Source organism: Osmerus mordax, chromosome 2 (assembly GCF_038355195.1).
Source record: "Osmerus mordax isolate fOsmMor3 chromosome 2, fOsmMor3.pri, whole genome shotgun sequence".
NCBI lineage: Eukaryota > Metazoa > Chordata > Actinopteri > Osmeriformes > Osmeridae > Osmerus > Osmerus mordax.
In genome coordinates this window covers 8,869,660-8,889,565 of record NC_090051.1, presented here as the reverse complement: position 1 = coordinate 8,889,565, position 19,906 = coordinate 8,869,660, and the positions used below count along the sequence as shown (strand labels likewise).

Genomic DNA, 19,906 nt, shown 5'->3' with positions numbered 1-19,906 from the left:
CACAGATCTTTCTAGCTCTGTGAATAGCTCACTAGGATAAGACATTGTGCTGGTAAGTGCACGTTCAGAATTTTGAATCCAGCCACAGCGATCAAGCCAGCTGTGACGCTGATTATCTCTTTAGCTAGACTGCAAGCCACTGCAAAGCAAGCCAGGTACACCACAGCATCTAGATACCCATAGTCTAGCTGAACATAGTCATAACGGGAATGTTCACTCTGAAGGGATTACTGCACAAAATAAGATAGAACTATTGTGCTTTGTAGATGAGATCATTCTCATCTAGTTGAGTCAGGTAGCTGAGCGGTGAGGGAATCGGGCTAGTAATCCGAAGGTTGCCAGTTCGATTCCCGGTCATGCCAACTGACGTTGTGTCCTTGGGCAAGGCACTTCACCCTACTTGCCTCGGGGGAATGTCCCTGTACTTACTGTAAGTCGCTCTGGATAAGAGTGTCTGCTAAATGTAAATGTATTATATTATGTTACAATTGCATTATGTTTCGGGTATGTGCTTTTATTTTAATGTGTAACACTACTGAGAAGTGTAGTAGTAATCTTTGATTTTTGTGGATGTTTTGATGTTATCAGTGTTTAACTTTGAACATTTATATTGTAGTAAGGACTTGCTAGTCTTAGAAGTTGAAGTTTCAGGAAGTAGTAATCTTTGATCTTTGTGGAAGTCTAATATTTTTTCTGTTTTAAGTTATAAAAGTCTATGTTTTAGAGTTTTAACATTTAAGTCATTTAGCTTTTTCACTTTACTTACCTGACAAAGCAGAACCCATAAAATGTTGAAAAATGATTCTAGTGAAAAAGTAATGCTTGTGTATATCACTCAACACTACTGATATCATGGGGGTATAATCTGGCCTGAGGGGTATGAATTGGCCTAGGCCATAATATACCCGGGGTATAATCTCGCTTAGGCCCCTTTAAACCCCGGACCGGGGGTATACTTCGGCCTGTTATACCGTGATGAAAACATTTTTGGGTTGTTGAACAGCAATGTGGTGCTGTCAGCAGATTGTGATCAATGAGTACTTTCTGGCACCTGAGCCTCAGGCTTCTGAGGAGAACGTGTCAGACTCGTGTCATCCGACAACACCTCAGACTCTGATGGACCGAGCTCTCGGATAATGTTAACGTTATCGATGATGATACCGAGCGAGATGAAGGAGAGTAGCTTTTTTTTATAGACCTAGACCCGAAATTTGACCAAGCGTAAGTATCATCCATCTGTAGTTCAATAGCTACTGCCTATTTCTACTACTTACTGACTTGTTTTGTCTTTGTGTTGCCATGCTGCCACACTACTCATACTCTGTGCTAGACTTAGGCCCTTAAACCTTTCCACAGACATAATGTTCCACAGGAAGAATGGATGACAATACATAGTTTAAAATAGAAAACGGATATTCTGGGATGTCATGGAAGGGTATCTGATCTATTTTAATTTAAATTAGTGGTGGTGGTGGGGGGGGGGGGTTGTTGCTCAACATTTTATAGCCAATTCCCTGGCCTAAATTCATCCACTGCAAACATTTATCATATTCTCATGTAGGCCTGTGCATGTAAACCAGCAGATAACTAGAGAGGGTACAATTTCTGTGGAAATTGTAGGGTGTGCTTGCTTGCGTCGGTTGCACAGGGGTCAGTTTTTGAATGACATTTTTACAACTGGTATGTCTGTATATTTTATATAAAAATGCATACTTATTATTTATAAAGATTACATAGATTTAAAAGCATTTTTTTGTGCTGCTCGTTTACAACTGAAAATACGAGTGAAGTGTAGAATTAAATATGATGTCTTCTCATTTCCCCTGCAAGAGGCAGCCTCATAGCTGAATCAAAACGAATACATTTGGCAGACCGGTGTAAAAATGGACCTAATCTCTATGACTTAAACGTCCTTTTAAGTTTTCCCTTCTCGTGATATTTTCAGGCATTTAGCCTACTCATATTGCATTCATTCATTAATAAAGAACCCCCTTTGAAGATTATTCTACGACGTTACCGGCAGTAGAAGATGGAATCGTGATTCAAACAGTACCATCTGCTAACTGAAAATATGCCCCCAAAAACGTAAATAAGCTTGACATTTATTTAGTGGAAAATCGCTCATTCATAAAAAGCTCACTGGTAGCGATCAGTCAGTAACAACGCAAAATGCGATATAGACCTGTGTGGAGAAGCTGCCCCGGTAAATTCTACTACTACATTTAGTCATTTACATTTAGTCATTTAGTCACTACAGTACAGTACTAGACTACTGCTGTGTTCGTCTTGGTAGCGATTGCGTTGGTTGAATTCGATTTAAAGCTCCGTTGTACGGTTTAGGCTGAAATTAATTATTTTCATGAACAGATTGACAAAGTTTAGGCTGTGGCAATGAAGTTAAGGTTAGTAGTTAGATAGATTTTAGATTTAAGTAAGGAGAGTGCCGAACATGTTCTGTCGCCATTTGACTTCCTAAACAGCTGTGTCTCGCGTAGGCTACAGCGTTTCAGTGAGCAACACTGGTTTGAAACCACAGGTGATGATAATTTCACCCACAAATCGTTTACTTGTAATGTAATGTCATAATAAATCCTACAACGAAAATGTATTTGTGAGGAATGTTTATTTTAACGATTGACAACAGATGCATCATAGACCACTGTAGTATGTGTTGCCCGGGCAACAGAGGCTAATGTCATGATGCTAATACTTCAGTGAAATAGTAGACTACCGTTTCCAAAAGTAGATGTACTTCCTTAATAAAATCATCTTATATTGTACATTACACGTAAAAGTAAAATTAGTAAATAGTTATCACCCTGGCCTCTTTGCTTGTGGCGTTTCTGCAGCTGCCTTGCAGTAAAGCAGTTAGCTTAGCTATCTCCCAGAAGTTAACGAGCTGCTAAACTAATGTTCTGCTAGAGGTAGTCACGCGAGTTTTCGTGACGTTAGTGACGTAAGTAGCGTCAGTGACTGTGGCTAGCAAATTAGCCACCGTTAGCTTCACTTTTAGCCACAAAAACGTAACTTGAGCCTAAACCATGCAACGGAACGTAAATCCCAATAGAAGCAACTCAATCGCTACCAAGACGAAACGTTTGACACCTAGATTGTCTATGTAGGCCAAATATTGAGTTTTAGGGGGGCAAGAATAATAATATATATGTGAGAGAACAAAGGTTGTGCTCTCGCCGAAGGCTTGAGCACACCCAATTAAAATTAAAATAATGCATCATGACAGTTTGTATGATTTGAAATTGTCAATTATTATCACACTAGCATTAAAACATTTTTTTTTGTCATTTAGCAGATGCTCTAATCCAGAGCGACATACAGTAAGTACAGGGACATTCCCCCGAGGCATGTAGGGTGAAGTGCCTTGCCCAAGGACACTGTCTTTTTTCACGACGGGGAATCGAACCGGCAACCTTCTGATTACCAACCCGATTCCCTAACCGCTCAGCCACCTGACACCTAACTATCACGGCAAACAATTACACTGCACTGAAAGTAAAGTACAAAAAAATATATAACGAAACCTGTAATTATTACTTAATTATGAACGAATATTATTCATGTCTTACGAAACCTAGTCACGCGAAAGTGAACGAGGTAAAAAAATCCTTTCTGTTTCCTATTCTGAGCCTATGCAGGTCACGTGAAAAATGATCCAAAGACCCGTACCCGAAGACCCAGTCAAAATGAACTAATCATTTCTGTTTCCTCTAGCTACCAGTACTGAGCCTATGCATGTCACGTAAAAAATGATCCAAAGATTCGTACCCGGCAGATGAACGAATCATTCACCTCCCAACCGAGTCTTCGGATCAATGTTTCGTTCTTCTGCCAACCGAGTCTTCGGATCAATGTTTCGTTCTTCTGCCAACTGAGTCTTCGGATCAATGTTTCGTTCTTACACTTACATTTTACATTTAGTCATTTAGCAGACGCTCTTATCCAGAGCGACTTACAGTAAGTACAGGGACATTCCCCCGAGGCAAGTAGGGTGAAGTGCCTTGCCCAAGGACACAACATCATTTGGCACGGCCGGGAATTGAACTGGCAACCTTCAGATTACTAGCCTGATTCCCTCACCGCTCAGCCACCTGACTCCCCTGCTCTTCTGCCAACCGAGTCTTCGGATCAATGATCTGCCGGGTACGAGTCTTTGGATTACTTTTCACGTGACCTTAGTAACACATGAATGACATTCCTTCACAAGTAATAATTACAGGTTTTGTTATTTTAACTTTTTTTATTTATTAATCAGAAAATGAACGAATCACTCTGAGACTACTCGTTACTCCCGAGTTATGAACGATTCGTTCATGAACGATTCGTTCATGAACGACTCGTTCATGAACGACACATCACTACGTTAGTCTCTGTATTTTTTGCTCTGCACGTGCGATTCCACCGCTCTGATCCCCATTGTCCCAAGTTTGAAATTCTTCCGACACATAACGCAGTTCGCTTCATAAGCATTTCCAGGCACAACCTTATTACTCATTCTTTTCAAGCCATTTGTAATTGAACTTGCATTTCCCCATGTTTCTAAGTTGAGTGACTATCAACCATTGCTGTATTGCCGATGCTTTACGTCATCAAAAGCTGCGCAGTATTGTTTGCCTGGCAGAAAAGATTGCCTGCATTTTCGCAGTGACATGACACAACAAAATTTAAGACCCATCCAATCTGAATTTAAGACAATTAAATACTTTTTAAGGCCTTATTTTTAGGAAAAGTGATTTAAGACTTTTTAAGGACCCGTGTCCACTGTGTAAAACATACTAGTCAGCCATCTTTTTTTCTTGTATTATCTAAAATTGTCCCATTATACCACCTATTCAACCCAACCTCTACATACAAAATGTTTACTCTCTACTGCTCTAGCATTTCAATAGGCTCCTTGGAAGTCTGACTTGAAGTTGGTTAGCCCTGCCTGGCCATAAGTGCTGTGTTCTATTTAGCTTTCTCAGTGGAATCTTCCATCGCATTACAACATGTTACCTTAGAATCGTTGTCAACAGCGCTTGACATTGTCAACACCCAAATAAAGATTATAAAATGTATATGTACAAAATATATGAACTAAACTAAAAAAACCCACAAGCAAAACTTTGTCAACTTAAATATTTATAAACATTATTTTTGTCTAATCAATTCCGATTCCCAAATGTCCTACAAACAAATGTTTATCTTATATTGTATGTATGTGTGAAAGCGAGAATGAATGTTGAAATGCGTGTGTCTCACGGTCAATGCGTGAGGCTTGAGAACCCTGCAATGAGTTTATTATTTTAGATGTGTTTTGAGAAGACTAGCCTACAACAGGGTTGCAAACTTTTCAAAAAACCTTGGAGTGAGATTTGGTGGGGCTGTCACAGTTACAGTGAACCCGGCTCCACCCGTTCAGGGTTTAGATCTCGGCACAAGGCAACACAGAAGACTAGTACAGGCCGACGTACAAAAATATATTTTATTATTTAGTAAAAACAAGTATCTCCAGCCCCGCTCAGCCTGATTAGCAACCGGTGCGTTGAAACCCTCCCTCTCCCGTTCCACCCCGCGACTGGGCCAACCAATATTTTGCTGCGCTACCCAGCCCCGAGACGAGATTTCACGGGTGTTCCGTGTTCGCGCATCGTGAGCTTGAGTGTTGCTTCACTCAGTGTATCTGCGACTCGTCCATTACTGGTTACAACGTTAGCAGAACTACTTGGTTGTTTCCTTCTCAGCGTGAGAAATACAATGTGTGGCGTGAGAGCGTGTGAATTGGTTGAAATGCAAGAGAGTTGGCAGCCCTGCTACAATAAAAAAAAAAATATAGAGATATAGAATTCCACCCGCCAAAGTGGCTAGTAAGACTGACTGCTTTACCCGCCACAGACAAATTCTACCCGCATTTGGCGGGTGGGCGGGTGCTAATGTCATGCCCTGGTTGTCATAATCCACTTTCCCCCAAGTATTTTACGGGGTGATCTGTAAACTGTAAGCACTACATAATGGTGATTTGATTGTAAATTAGAGAAAGGGAAAGTTTGTTTACTATCTAGGGTAGACTTACTGACCTAAATCGAAAGTCTCTCTTCTATCGCACTACCTCGATGAGGTCCTCGTATCTCTGAGTCGTATCCATCCGTACCCGCCACCTACGGTCTTCTTCTGACAACCGTCTGGTGGTCCCACCTCTCAAGAGCGCCCGCTCCCAACCCAAGCTCTTCTCCTGTCTGGCCCCCCAATGGTGGAATCAACTCTGACTGTCTCCCCACCTTCAAGAAAAGGCTTAAGACGCACTTGTTCCGGGAGTACAACGGTACTTAGGAATGATTTGCTGGACCTGAAGTTAGCTTCCTCCAGGAACACAATGACTGTTATTGAGGCACTTGTTGCTCTTGTTGGTTAGTTTTAACTGATTTAACTTATTGTACTCGCTGTGAATTATATTATTGTTGCTTGCTTTTTCTACAGGTACACTCTTGCACCTTTTGAGGTTCATGTTGTTTAATTTGTAACTTATTTAACTACATGCTCTTATGGTTCTTTCCATTGGCACTTATTTGCTTTTCACAATGTATGCTTCATGTTTTGGCTACCCGCAATGTTTTGGGGCTACCTCGTTGTTATGATCAGTGACCTATGCACTTTTGTAAAGCTCTCTCTTGGAAGTCGCTTCGGATAAAAGCGTCTGCTAAATGAATAAATGTAAATGTATCCATCGATTGCTGTAGGATTTATTATCATTTATGCCCCTCTTGTGGATTATTGCTTTGATAATCTTTTAGTCCCACCGCGCGTCGAGATTACATGTAAAGTCAATGCAAACATGCAAATTTGCGCGAATGACGGCCAATTTGCCCTATATCTATCACTTGAGTTGAAATGTTCAACAATGCATAAACACAGAGTACTTTGTCTGATTCATAAGTATTTATTTCTGATACTTCCTAAGACTATTAACCCGTGTTATTTTAATTGATGTACTTGAGTTGGATGTACTTTTATTCATTAGCATTTATTTTTATTATTATTTCTACTTTGTATATCCAAAAATACTGCTTGGTTTGTTATTTGAAGATCAATGTCAATGAGTAATAATAATAATCATGAAAAAAATGAAAATTATATAAATAAAACATTATCACCAGACTCCAGTCTTCACGCCGAGTGCATTCTTTCACCACTTCTTGGAGCAACTATTTAGTTTTCTTAGTCTGTTTTGCCATGATTAGAGATCCAAAAGTGTCAACAATACCAAAACGTATTCTGTTTTGGTTTAGCGCATGGGCGCATGCCATGTGAGACAGCTATGCGCGCAGACTTTTAAGTTGAAGGTAGGGGTGCACCGATCCGATATTAAGATCGGATATCGGCCCCTGACAAAATAGCTGGATTGGTGATCGGAAAAATTCACCGATCCACTAGCCGATCAATATTTTTTTTTTCTCGGAGCACATCCTATGTCATTTGTCAGCAGCATGAGTTAACCGAACCTTTAGATGCGTTGCGTGAGTTCTAAATATTTCCGACGGTCCCCACAGCAAGCATAATGGTCGTAGCAATGATACTAGCATGCTAGTGATACTTGCTAGCCTTCTCATTAGCACATATTGAAGCCATACAGCGTTTGTCGCATAGTTTTTGTCTATCGGAAAATATTCAGTTGGAATTTTCGAAATCGCATATGCAACGTTACCCTGTGAGACCCGCATTCGAACGATCACATATGTGCGACGCTACTCCTTCTACACTGTAGATTCTACAGTATAGTAGAGTTGTTGAGCTGCAGGAATTTGGCGTGCTCCTAGCATTGTGCTTTTGGATGTGCTTGATTAAATTGGTAGGATTGTACTTTGCAATACTTCCACCACCCCTCAAATCATTTACTTTGCTAACAGCCGACGAACTAGTTGGCTAGTAATATCTCCACACAGCCGACTCTTTGGCTCGCTCCATGTTGCTTTTAAGTTTAGCTATCTGTCCACTGGTTGGACACGAGCTGTACACAGCATGGTGCAATGCTTCAAGCTAAAAACTTCCATGGTTCACACACCAGCGACAACAAATAAATATGAATTCAAATATTTTTACATCTTTACAATGTTTGGTAACTGTTTAATTACTATTGTATGTTTGACCAATACACTATTTTGTTTCTACTGCTACATTTTATTTATTTTAATACATTTGATTACTTTCTATTTTTGCATTTTGAATGCACAATAGTTTTTTTATAACAAATAAGAATTCAGTACATTACATCTGTTATTTTGTCTTAGTTAGGAAAATCTGGTGCCTTTAGTCTCTTCCACATGGTGGAAGGAAGGTATAAGGTGGGAGGTATACAGTTTATTATTAATTCAACAACGGTATCGGATCGGTATCGGGACTGAAAAAGTCGGATCGGTGCATCCCTAGTTGAAGGTTCCAAAATTCCCCCTAAACCTATATCAATGAAAGCTCCTATTGGGTCAAATGAGGTGTCAATCAAAAAGTCAGAGTGCAGTGGCTATTTTGAGACAGATTTTTAGGAATGTTTACATCTGAAGTTATGACCAAGTTTACATGAATGACTGGATGCTTCTAGGGGTGCAAAACCGAACCGAAAAAAACGAACCGTTCAACACACTACCCACGGTTCGGTTTGACATGTAACCGCGGTTTTTCGGATCTACTAGAAAACCTTTTTTGGGGGGGGGGGAAAACACAACCGAACACCCACAGAGCAGTGTTGCCAACTTAGCGACTTTCTCGCTATATCTGGCGATCTTTCCAAACCCTCCTGGCGACTTTTATGTTGTTGGAGACTTGCTGGTGTTTTAGAGACTCTGACATGAAAGCACGGATCGCAGTACTGTCCTCAAGGAGCAGCGGGTGCTGCCGTGAGCTCCTCTGCCTAAGCACTCACAGGCGGTCAGTCTCACTATTGACCTTATTCCGGAAGTCGCGATGGGCGCGGCCATCCGTGTATTCTGATTTCCGGTTTAGATACTTTCCGCTTTATAACGGTACTAAAAGAGAATGAGAGTGTTCTCAATTTATGATATTAGTAGATACAAGATTATAACCAAATGTATGGGCATGGCTAGAGCAAAACAACTGCTGCAATGCATCTAAATGTAATGTAAAGCTTTTGAAACAACGCAGCAATCTAATTATTTAATAGATGCGTCTTTCTAATTGCCATTAGATAGGAGGGAAGATTACTAGTGCACAACATATAACAAATCTGGGAAACGCGGCCAGTGTAAGTTTTAACACGTTGCATAAAGCTTGTACCAAAGACCCTCAATGAAAAAGTTGTTACTATTTATTATTACAGCACAATTTGTCACTCATACATTGCAGTTTATGGCTAATAGCAGAGACCTGATGTAAAAACTAGAACCTCAAGTAGATAACAAGAAGCTAACGTTCTACTGCTAACAATGCTAGCTGGCGGAATAAGGTGAATAGCCTCGCGCAGCACCACTACTTTCCTTACTGAGGAGTTGGCAACACTGCTGGAGAGATGCAAATCATACGAAGCCAGGCACGTGTAAAGTATGCTAACCAGGGCTATTCCGGAACCTGTTTTATTGGATACGGCACCTTTGTCACTATGGAAAATGATTTGCCTAAATGAAAAAAATAAATTACTGTTTGTGTAGTGTTCAATGTTGTTATATGTCTTGTTAGTCTTTATCCCCCATTGAAGTTTCACAAAAATCTTGTGTTTGCATTTTCGATGCGTTTTGAGGTGAATTTTCAGGTTAAGACGAGGGGGAGGCACTTCAAGTGACACTTGAGCTTGTGCTGGTTGAGTAGGCTAGCTGTTAGCCTTGCTGTGCAAAGATGGCGCCGATGATGGCTGCCTCGGTCGTTAGGTGCGCTCTTTTTTGTCTTGTTTTGTCTGTTAATTCAGTGTTCTGCCAAGATTTCCGGGGTTCTCTAACTAGAGAAGTACTTCTAAACATCAGGACTACAACTCCTGTGGATTTATTTCCCACTTTTCTGCTTCCAGCGGCGGAATTAGTGGGAATTATAGTCAAAGCCACCCTCGGCTTTGTCCTAGCAGCGAAGCGCCGTAGGAGAGGCAAACGAGCCGGTGCTCTGGTGCGACTCCGTCGGCGTGGGGCACGCACAGCGTTACCGGGGATATTTCTCTCCAACGTGCGTTCACTGAGCAACAAACTGGATGAACTTCAGCTACTGGTGTGGAAAAACAGAGACTTTCATTCATCTTCCGTTTTGTGCTTTACGGAGACATGGCTGAGTGAACTGATCCCAGACTCTGCGCTACAGCTAGCAGGTTTCAAACTGCTGAGAGCGGATCGTAACCCTGTGCTCTCTGGCAAAACGAAAGGCGGTGGTATTTGTTTTTACATTAACAGTGGCTGGTGTGAAGATGTGACAGTGATTCTGCAGCACTGTTCTCCTGATCTGGAATCATTTTTTATTAACTGTAGATCTTTTTACTCGCCACGAGAGTTTGCATCATTCATTCTGGTTGGCGTCTACATGCCTCCGCTGGCTAGCGTTAACGAGGCTCAACGTGTGCTCGCCAGCCAGATACTGAGTGTGGAGCATGAAAATCCGGATTCCTTGGTTATTGTGCTAGGCGACTTTAACAAAGGCAATCTCACTCAAGAACTCCCAAAATATAGACAATTCATCAAATGCCCTACCAGAGAAGGAAACACCCTGGATCACTGCTACTCTACAATCAGCAAAGCATACCATGCGGTCCCCCGAGCAGCACTGGGTCACTCTGACCACGCCATGGTCCACCTGATTCCTGCATACAGGCAGAAGCTAAAGCGCTGTAAGCCTGCTGTGAGGACATCAAAACAGTGGACCAGTGAAGCTATGGAGGATCTGCGGGCGTGCTTGGACTGCACTGACTGGGACATGTTCACGACTGCTACCAATAGTCTGGATGAGCTCACAGAGGCTGTGACATCATACATCAGCTTCTGTGAGGACTGCTGTATACCAACACGCACCAGGGTAAGCTACAACAACGACAAACCCTGGTTTACAGCTAAACTCAGAAGGTTGAGGTCAGAGAAAGAGGCCGCGTTTAGGAGTGGGGACAAAGACAGTTTCAAGGAGTCAAAGAACAGGTTTAGCAAGGCGGTGAGGGAGGCTAAACGACTGTACTCAGAGAGGCTAAAACACCAATTCTCTGCAAACGACTCTGCTTCTGTCTGGAGAGGGCTCAGGCAAATTACCAACTACAAGCCCAGAGCCCCCCACTCCACTAACGACTCCCGCCTGGCCAACGACCTGAATGAGTTCTACTGCAGATTTGAAAGACAATTGCACAGTCTTGAACTACCCCTTCCCACCCAGGAGGCCTCCCACCTCCCCCCCTCTACAGTGACGACTCTCTCCATTCAGGAGGGTGAAGTTAACAGACTTTTCAAGAGGCAGAACCCCCGCAAAGCAGCTGGGCCGGACTCTGTCTCTCCAGCCACCCTCAAGCACTGCGCTGACCAGCTGTCTCCGGTGTTTACCCACATCTTTAACACCTCCCTTGAGACATGCCATGTGCCAGCCTGTCTCAAGTCCTCCACCATCATCCCTGTGCCCAAAAAGCCAAGGCCAACAGGACATAATGACTACAGACCCGTCGCCCTGACCTCTGTGGTAATGAAGTCTTTCGAGCGCCTGGTGCTGGCACACCTTAAATCCATCACTGACCCTCTACTGGACCCCCTGCAGTTTGCCTACAGAGCCAACAGGTCTGTGGACGATGCAGTTAACATGGCCCTCCACTTCACCCTACAGCACCTGGACTCCCCAGCATCCTATGCCAGGATCCTGTTTGTGGACTTCAGCTCTGCCTTCAACACCATCATCCCCGCCCTGCTTCAGGACAAGCTCTCCCAGCTGAACGTGCCTGATTCCACCTGCAGGTGGATCACAGACTTCCTGTCTGACAGGAAGCAGTGCGTTAAGCTGGGAACACAAGTCTCTGACTCCCGGTCCATCAGCACCGGATCACCTCAGGGCTGCGTCCTTTCTCCTCTGCTCTTCTCCCTGTACACCAACAGTTGCACCTCCAGTCATCCGTCCGTCAAACTCCTGAAGTTTGCGGACGACACCACCCTTATTGGGCTCATCTCTGGTGGAGACGAGTCTGATTATAGGTGGGAAGCGGCCAACCTGGTGACCTGGTGCAGCCAGAACAACTTAGAGCTCAATGCTCTTAAGACAGTGGAGATGGTTGTGGACTTCAGGAGGAACACAGCCCCACTCACCCCCATCACCCTGTGTGACTCCCCAGTCAACACTGTGGAGTCCTTCCGCTTCCTGGGCACTATCCTCTCCCAGGACCTCAAGTGGGAACTGAACATCAGCTCCCTCATCAAGAAAGCACAACAGAGGATGTACTTCCTTCGGCAGCTGAAGAAGTTCAACCTGCCAAAGACAATGATGGTGCACTTCTACTCAGCCATCATTGAGTCCATCCTCACCTCCTCCATCACCGTCTGGTACGCTGCTGCCACTGCCAAGGACAAGAGCAGACTGCAGCGTATCATCCGTACTGCTGAGAAGGTGATTGGCTGCAATCTGCCTACCCTCGAGGACCTGCACACCTCGAGGACCCTGAGGCGAGCGAGGAAGATTGTGGCCGACTCCTCCCACCCTGGACACTCCCTGTTTCAGTCACTCCCCTCCGGCAGAAGGCTGCGGTCTATCAGGACCAATACCTCACGCCACAAAAACAGTTTCTTCCCTTCCGCTGTTGGCCTCTTCAACAAGGCCAAGGGACCACACTGACTCAAATGACTTATTGCTTAAAACACTCTGCTTTTGCACTGCACCACAACATGGTATCTTGTACATTTGTATTTTTTGTAATATTTGTATTTTTGTATTTTTATATTGTAATTTACGGCAACTTATATTTATCCCACTTAGTACTGCTAGTTTATGTACCCTTAGTATAGTTAGTCCACATATTTAAATTTTAGGTATATATTTATTGTATGCACCTTCCTGCCAAAGCAAATTCCTTGTCTGTGCAAACTTTCATGGCGAATAAATCCCCCTTTCTGGTTTCCCTCAGGGGAAAAAATGTCAGACAACAGACAACAAAATGTGCTTAACTTTTTCAAATAAGTCCCACAAGTAGCCTGTGCTGTTTACATGGTCATGGTCACATGATGGACTGTTTGTCTCATCCAGTGCGTTTTTTTGGTTAATTGAATCCGATGGATAATTGACGCTTGTAAAAATGATTGTTGCAGTGTTTATTTTTAAATTTTCACACCCATGCAGTGCATGTTCTTAAATAAAAATATACATTGCCCTGATGTACAAGCAGGTTTTTTTTGTCAGAGAAGCTATGTAGGCTGTGTATTTTTTTGTGTTCGGTTTTTTCGGTTTAATACTCCAAACCCCGTTTTGAGTCGCCTTCTGCGCTTCGGGACCTCCCACCTCGCCGGATATACAGAAAATACACCGAAAATACAGAGAGAACACTGAAATTGTAATGTTTTTTTCTTCCCCCTAATTTGCGAACCAAAACCGAAACCGAACCAAAAAACCGAACCGAACCGTGGGCTTGTTGAATTGTTGCACCCCTAGATGCTTCAGTCGCAAATTTAAAATGATGCAGCAAGTGTCCATGGCTATCACTCGCAGAGCCAGAGGGGTGGCCGGGGTGGCACTGGACCCCCCTGATATTGGACTGGCTATCCCCGGCAATTGGATGCTGATTGACATTTAATTTATCTTGTTATTAAAAGAAGCGTTTCTTTTGACATCTGGCAGCGCATTCTTTCAATTGAGGATATTTCCACAGTTCACCAGTCAGTCACAAATCACTACGCCAGCGTCTGATACAGCGACGGAAGACAAGAGCATCATATTATCGTTTTAAGGTTTAGCATTGGAGGTTGAAGCTTCCTGAACAAAATGTTATGAAAGTTGAGTTGCTGGGCCGCAGAGCCATAGAAAAAGATGCATATTGGCAATTTGGTTCCATAACATATTAAGATAAGAGAAATGTCTCTGTTTTTGTTTGGCACTTAGACTTAGCACTACCGTAGTAATTAACAGCGCAGTTGTCGTACTGTGGTGTAGTTGATTCAATTTGTTTTTTTTCATTTTCATTTATATAGCACACTTTTAAAACAACAGTATCATTTAACCATTTGAAATCTATTGTAATGACCTGACTAGGTCAGAAAGGAACAATCGTCCAGGCATAAGATGAAGTTCCCGAATTGACGTTTATTAACCACACGGTACACAGGCTACTAGTAAGCCAAACAGCTGTTTGGCCCTAGCCCACGCTAAATAAAATAAAGGTAGTGTGAAGGAATGATAACTTTACTGCTAATCAATTCTGCTATACCAATCACTACCTCAAGTATATAAAATGTGTAATGCTTAATACTAAAACATATATACAAATGTGATCAATTACTTTAATTAAAGGGGTGATTGACTGTTTTTTGGGGGTATTTCACACTGTTCCTTAAGGTCTCCGAATAGGGTATGTAACATTTGTTGGGTTGAAAACGGCCCGGGTGCTGTTCTATGCCCCCTGATAGATCCTGGGAAAAAACACTCGCTTTTCTCCTTTTATGGTATGCTCATTAATATTTAGATGAGCTGCGCGCTGATTGGTTGGTTTTCAACGAGTGAAGCTGGGGAGCAAAAACGCAACACGGCCAACAGCACTCACTGAAACACCGAAGGTGGAGACTTGAAATAAAAATGCGCAAATAAATCTATTGTGTCTACACAACACTGTTTTCAACAGATTGACTAGATATCATTTGAAATGATAACGTTAGTTGTTTCCCACTTCTGTTGTCGAAGCAAACTGGATTGACTTAGGTGGGTAGAACGTTCCAGCTTATAGCAACCAAACTATATCGTGATTCGCTTAGTTAGCTAGCTCTAGACATCTTGCTGAAAAATAACCTGACAAAGATCTGGACAAACATGCATCGTGAATTGTAGATTTACATAACAACACGGGATATTTATTTGAATGAAACAGTCAGGAACATGAAACAACGTTAGCCCCATTGCCAATAAACTAGGCTAAATCATCACACATTCTACCTATGCTCTTGCGTTAGCAACCTAACTAGTTTACATGCCTACAGTCTAGGTGTTTTCGCTATCTAGCTGTTCTTGCATTCCTTGCAAATCAGCGTTAATAAAAAGCCGATGAGCTAGAGTCTAGCTAACATTGACTAGACGGGCATGGCTGATGTTTGTCTATACCGTAGCGTAGAAGATCTCTGTGCAGTTCGACCCTCGACACATTTGCGCGAACCATTTCACCAGGGACGGTTTTGAAAACCTGGGACAATGTAGCTAAAGCAGGATTTGCTATGAAGCTGTTGCTGAAAAGAGGTGCTTTCCGACCTTACGTTCATCACAACCGCAAGCTGTAGTATGATTTTGTCGGTAACAGTTATTAGCAATGCTAATTTTTTTTCGGAAGCTTCCCTTTTAATGCCGACTACAGCTAGTCTAGCTAGAGTCATTTGCTAAGTAAAGTATGTTGATGTGTTTAGAAACGTATTTAGCATTCTACCTATGCTAGATACAGGAGACGTTAGCATTGCTAATAACTGCTACCGACAAAATCATACTGTAGCCTACAGTATGATTTTGTGATGATATTACAGCTTGCGGTTGCGATGAGCGTACGGTCGGAACAGCACATCTTTTCAGGTTCAGCTTCTTAGCAAATCCTGCTTGAAATTGTCCAAGGTTGTCAAAACTGTCTTGGGTGAAATGTTCAGAGCAAATGAGTGTCGAACTTCACCTGGATCTTCTCATAGACAAACAGCAGCCATGCCTGTCGAATGTTTGGCTCCTTGGGAAGACTATAGTGTTAGCCTTCCCTGTACAGCCTGGACAGCATTTACAACCGTGGTCCATTTTCAATATCCTTGTTATACTTCGAAACATTATTCTTTGTAATTGCTTAGAAGTAGCCTACACAGATCAGCGCGCAGCTAAACTAGCATCGGAGATCTACGCTACCTCGGACTGGGCAAGAACACCAGTGAGTGGGTCTGGATGTACATTTTGGGCGTGACAAAGATACAGACGAGAGCCAAAAAAGGCGGTCCCTGCAATCAATCACCCCTTTAAGAACAGATGAACTTCTGCAACAGGACGCTTCTAAGTCTGTGGAGAGTAACCCATGTGTTGAATGTAACTTTTGATGTGAGATGGAATGCTGAAGGTCAGCACACTGACTGGGGAGGCTAAATGGTGGAGGTGTGAGCACAATGGGCCCCTCAGCTCTTTTGAGTAAAAAGTGTCAACATCAGGAGATAAGGAGACGCATTGGGTGTGGCGGATGTAACTCCTCTGGCGGTTGGACGTCATCAGACCAACTGGTCTGTCCCCCCACTGGACATTGTGTCCTCCCATTGGATATTCTGTCCATGCCCCCTTCCGTTGGACATCATTTGCTCCCCTTCCCATGACATGATCAGACCTTGGGATGGTCTGTTCCCTACCTTGGAGACTCTGTCCCCCTTCTCCTGCACGTCAGCAGATCCTTGGACTGCCCACCCTGGGTGACCACGAGCGCCCTTGACACTTGATAGGATGGCCACATTCCCTCCCCATTGTCTTCTGAGCAATCACCTAACAAACACCTCCCCCTCCCTCTCTTGGGGGTACAAGACCTGTCTCCTGAAGACAGGGAGACAGAACTTAGACTGGGCAGAACTCTGATTTCAGTCAAGACTACTTTCTCACGAAGTCCTTCATTATCATCTACTCTGTAACTCTTTGCTCTCTGAAGCTGTATGACATCATCGACTGGTTTTACTGCTCTAGACTAAGAACATCCTGGAGTGATGTATTCTTTATGTATTCTTGTGATTTCATCATTACTTATTAATAAATTACAAATAACTTGGTCCAGTATTTAACCTTGTATCATTCTCCACTACCCAGTTTGACACGCCTTAACAATCCCACAAAACAATAGTGACCGTCTCTTGTGAAACCCAGACGTAACAGAAAGAACAGACGCTAAACCTGGTCTTAACTTTGAATGCTCCATCCCCCTGCCCAACCCCCCTCCCCCTTCGCCAAACCATCAGGATGCCTGGCATCCGAACATTCTGGGCATTCCCGTGATTGGCAGACAGCAGGTTGATTGGCATGTCGGACCCCGCGAACACTACTGGTAAACAACCAACAGCCTAACATATAACACACGTCTTTCTGTGTGGGTCGCTACACTATTTTTGTACTTTAACTGCTAAGATTCCTTGATGAGATGCCTTATCAATCTATTAACATTACAAAACATTAACACACTGCAGTCAGATAGCTACCCTGTGTGCTATTGTATAATGCCTGTTTGAAATACGTATTTCAGAGTAGGGCTAGCCATGATCTAGTAACTTAAAGGCTGGTAGTTGATTGAAGATAATAATGGGGATATGTTTAAGATTGAGATTGGACTCAAATGTGGGTAATTGGATGTGTAGGCCTACATGTTATTTTTGCTTAGGGTTCACTTCAAACATTAAAAAAGGGTGAGATAGCAGACTTCTTCAAAAAGCTGAGCAAACAGGATCAGGTGGAAATAGACCCCAGTCCATGCACCACCCCAAGACCTCAGAGCAGCTCCCTCCCCGAGGCTACAGGCACCAGGTCAGAGCATAGGCAGTCAGTCACATGCCAAGTTTAGCTTGTGTTTGTAGGCCACACATGTAAGCCTACTTAAGCCTCACTTTAAAATGTTGGTTGTTGATTCATGAGTGTTCTTGTTTTGATGACTGTGGCATTTTTTGTGTGACTATACACTAATAGTCAAGTTTTAATGTAAAGGATTCATCAAAGGATCTAACCTTTAACCTGGTTAGACCCAGATTATATATTCATGAAAACAGAGTGACCAAAGTCTCTCCAGTTTGTGAGTACAGTACAGTGTGTGTAAGAAAGAAATGAGTTGCAATTCAGACGTAGAGACGCAGTCTATTCATAGTAAATGTAGAATTTGATTAAAGTAACCCTAGTGGACCATACTAGGCCACACTGAAGAACTCAGGCTTAAGTACATTTGAATTTATATTTCTCATCAGCAATCATATGAATAATCTACACTGCTTAGATGCCAGGCTAAGGCTACACACACATTTTCAGTCTTGGTCTGTGGACCCCCTGAAGTAGCCCTGGCCACCCCTTGGCCACCCCATATATAAAAGTCTGGTTCCGCCACTGATGGCTATTTATGGATGTAATACATTGTTTGGACGAAATCTTTTACTTGGTCTAAAACAAATAAATGTGTGCGTCGTATAGTTTAGTACCAAACAATCCTACGGCCCGCCAAACCTAATCCTAACCATTTGGTCTAACATTTCTACTCACCTATTTGTCGATTTAATTGATTTAATTGAAGAATACATCACAACAGAAAATTCTAAACAGCTCTGTCCTCTGTTGTGTAATACTAGGTTTTCCAAACTGAATTTGTAAGGAATAATCCACTAACTGTTACAGCCATATTGGCTAAAGTGAGGTTTTGCTGCTCTCTTATAACCAATGGCAGACTTGCTTCAATGTAATACTTAATGCCAATTGCTTTAGGAATGGGAGATCCATGCTTATTGGTTATTTATGCGGAAGGAGGTACAAGTCAATTAGCCTCCCTTCTGCCTCTATTGGAAGCGTATTTAATGTAAACAAATGATGTTGCAATATTTGAACATCCATTAAATTTAGTAACGAGAGGAGCAGTTATCTTTAAAAAAATCTATACATTATGGTCATCATCAACAAGGTATGAAACATTTTGTAAGAAAGTCACTTTTATTGCTTTATCTACAATCATTTCTGAGTAATTTTTAAGAAGGCTCAGATTCCTTTGCCTCCACTGACGAGCCGCTACTGGTTACATACCATGCATGCCTGACTGAGCCTATACTCCATCACCAGCACTTCCTGCAGACTCATGGTGGCTCCCTGCTGCAGTTGTTTGAAGGTTATCTTTAGCGACGTAGGAGACATCTGGGATAAAATCTGTGAAATAACACAAAGAGAAAAATACATAGTTCTATGCTTAAATAATACATAAAAAAGCACAAAACTTCACAAAAAGGTATTTACCCAACATCTGAATTCAATAGATTTCTTTAAAGAGTGTACGGTTTTCCATAATTAATTATTAGAATTGCCATAAGCGGTCATTCAGATTCCAAACTCTAATCTCTCGGTTTCATGATAAACACGCAATGAAACATTTTCAATTCCATTCAACTATTGTATGATTAGCCAATTTAATCGAATAGTTTATATTTGTAAGCATATTAGCAATAGCACCCCAGACCACTAGCAAAGTTTCTTGGACATAGACAATAAGAGTGGCAAAGCAACAATCAGCCGCGGGAAAGATCTAAAGTAAAAAATGTGTGCGGTTAAAATGACTGTGTATGGCCGAAATAGGTAAAAGTAATCTTTTCTTTGCCTTGACTGTGATTTCGAATATAATACCACAATATATTCATATTTGACACATGTTTTTCTAAGAGTACATCCAGGCGTTTTCTAAAAGGGCCTTGTGGAGACTCCAAAAGGACCCTGGTAACCAAGGCCAATACTTAGGATAAGAAGGTATTATTTTTCATAATTGTTATCTCTAATGAAAGGTGGTACTTAGAACTATCATATATTATCCCCCATTAGTATTGCTGAAACTGAAGCATGAACACATTGGAGTGTTTTATCTGATTCACCAGAAAGAACCTTGCTTCTGTCTGCCATTTTGCGCCTGGACTTTTATTTTGAAGATAAGAGGTGAAATCATTATTATTATGTATAACAAGTTTAATCTTTACCACAGTCTCTAACATCTATCTAGCACAGGGGGAAAAGGGGTTTAGGGGTTCAACTACCCGGGGAACCATTTTATTAG

The 19,906-nt window shown here is 42.2% G+C and overlaps 1 protein-coding gene across 1 annotated transcript in view; it reads right to left on the bottom strand.

The window, feature by feature from the left end:
- hibch (3-hydroxyisobutyryl-CoA hydrolase) overlaps positions 1–19,906 on the bottom strand; it is a 124,934-nt gene that overhangs the window by 3,577 nt on the left and 101,451 nt on the right. The window contains exon 12 of the mRNA XM_067228908.1: positions 18,895–19,014. Coding sequence (XP_067085009.1) covers positions 18,895–19,014 — 120 coding nt within the window. The remainder of the gene's footprint in view (positions 1–18,894; positions 19,015–19,906) is intronic.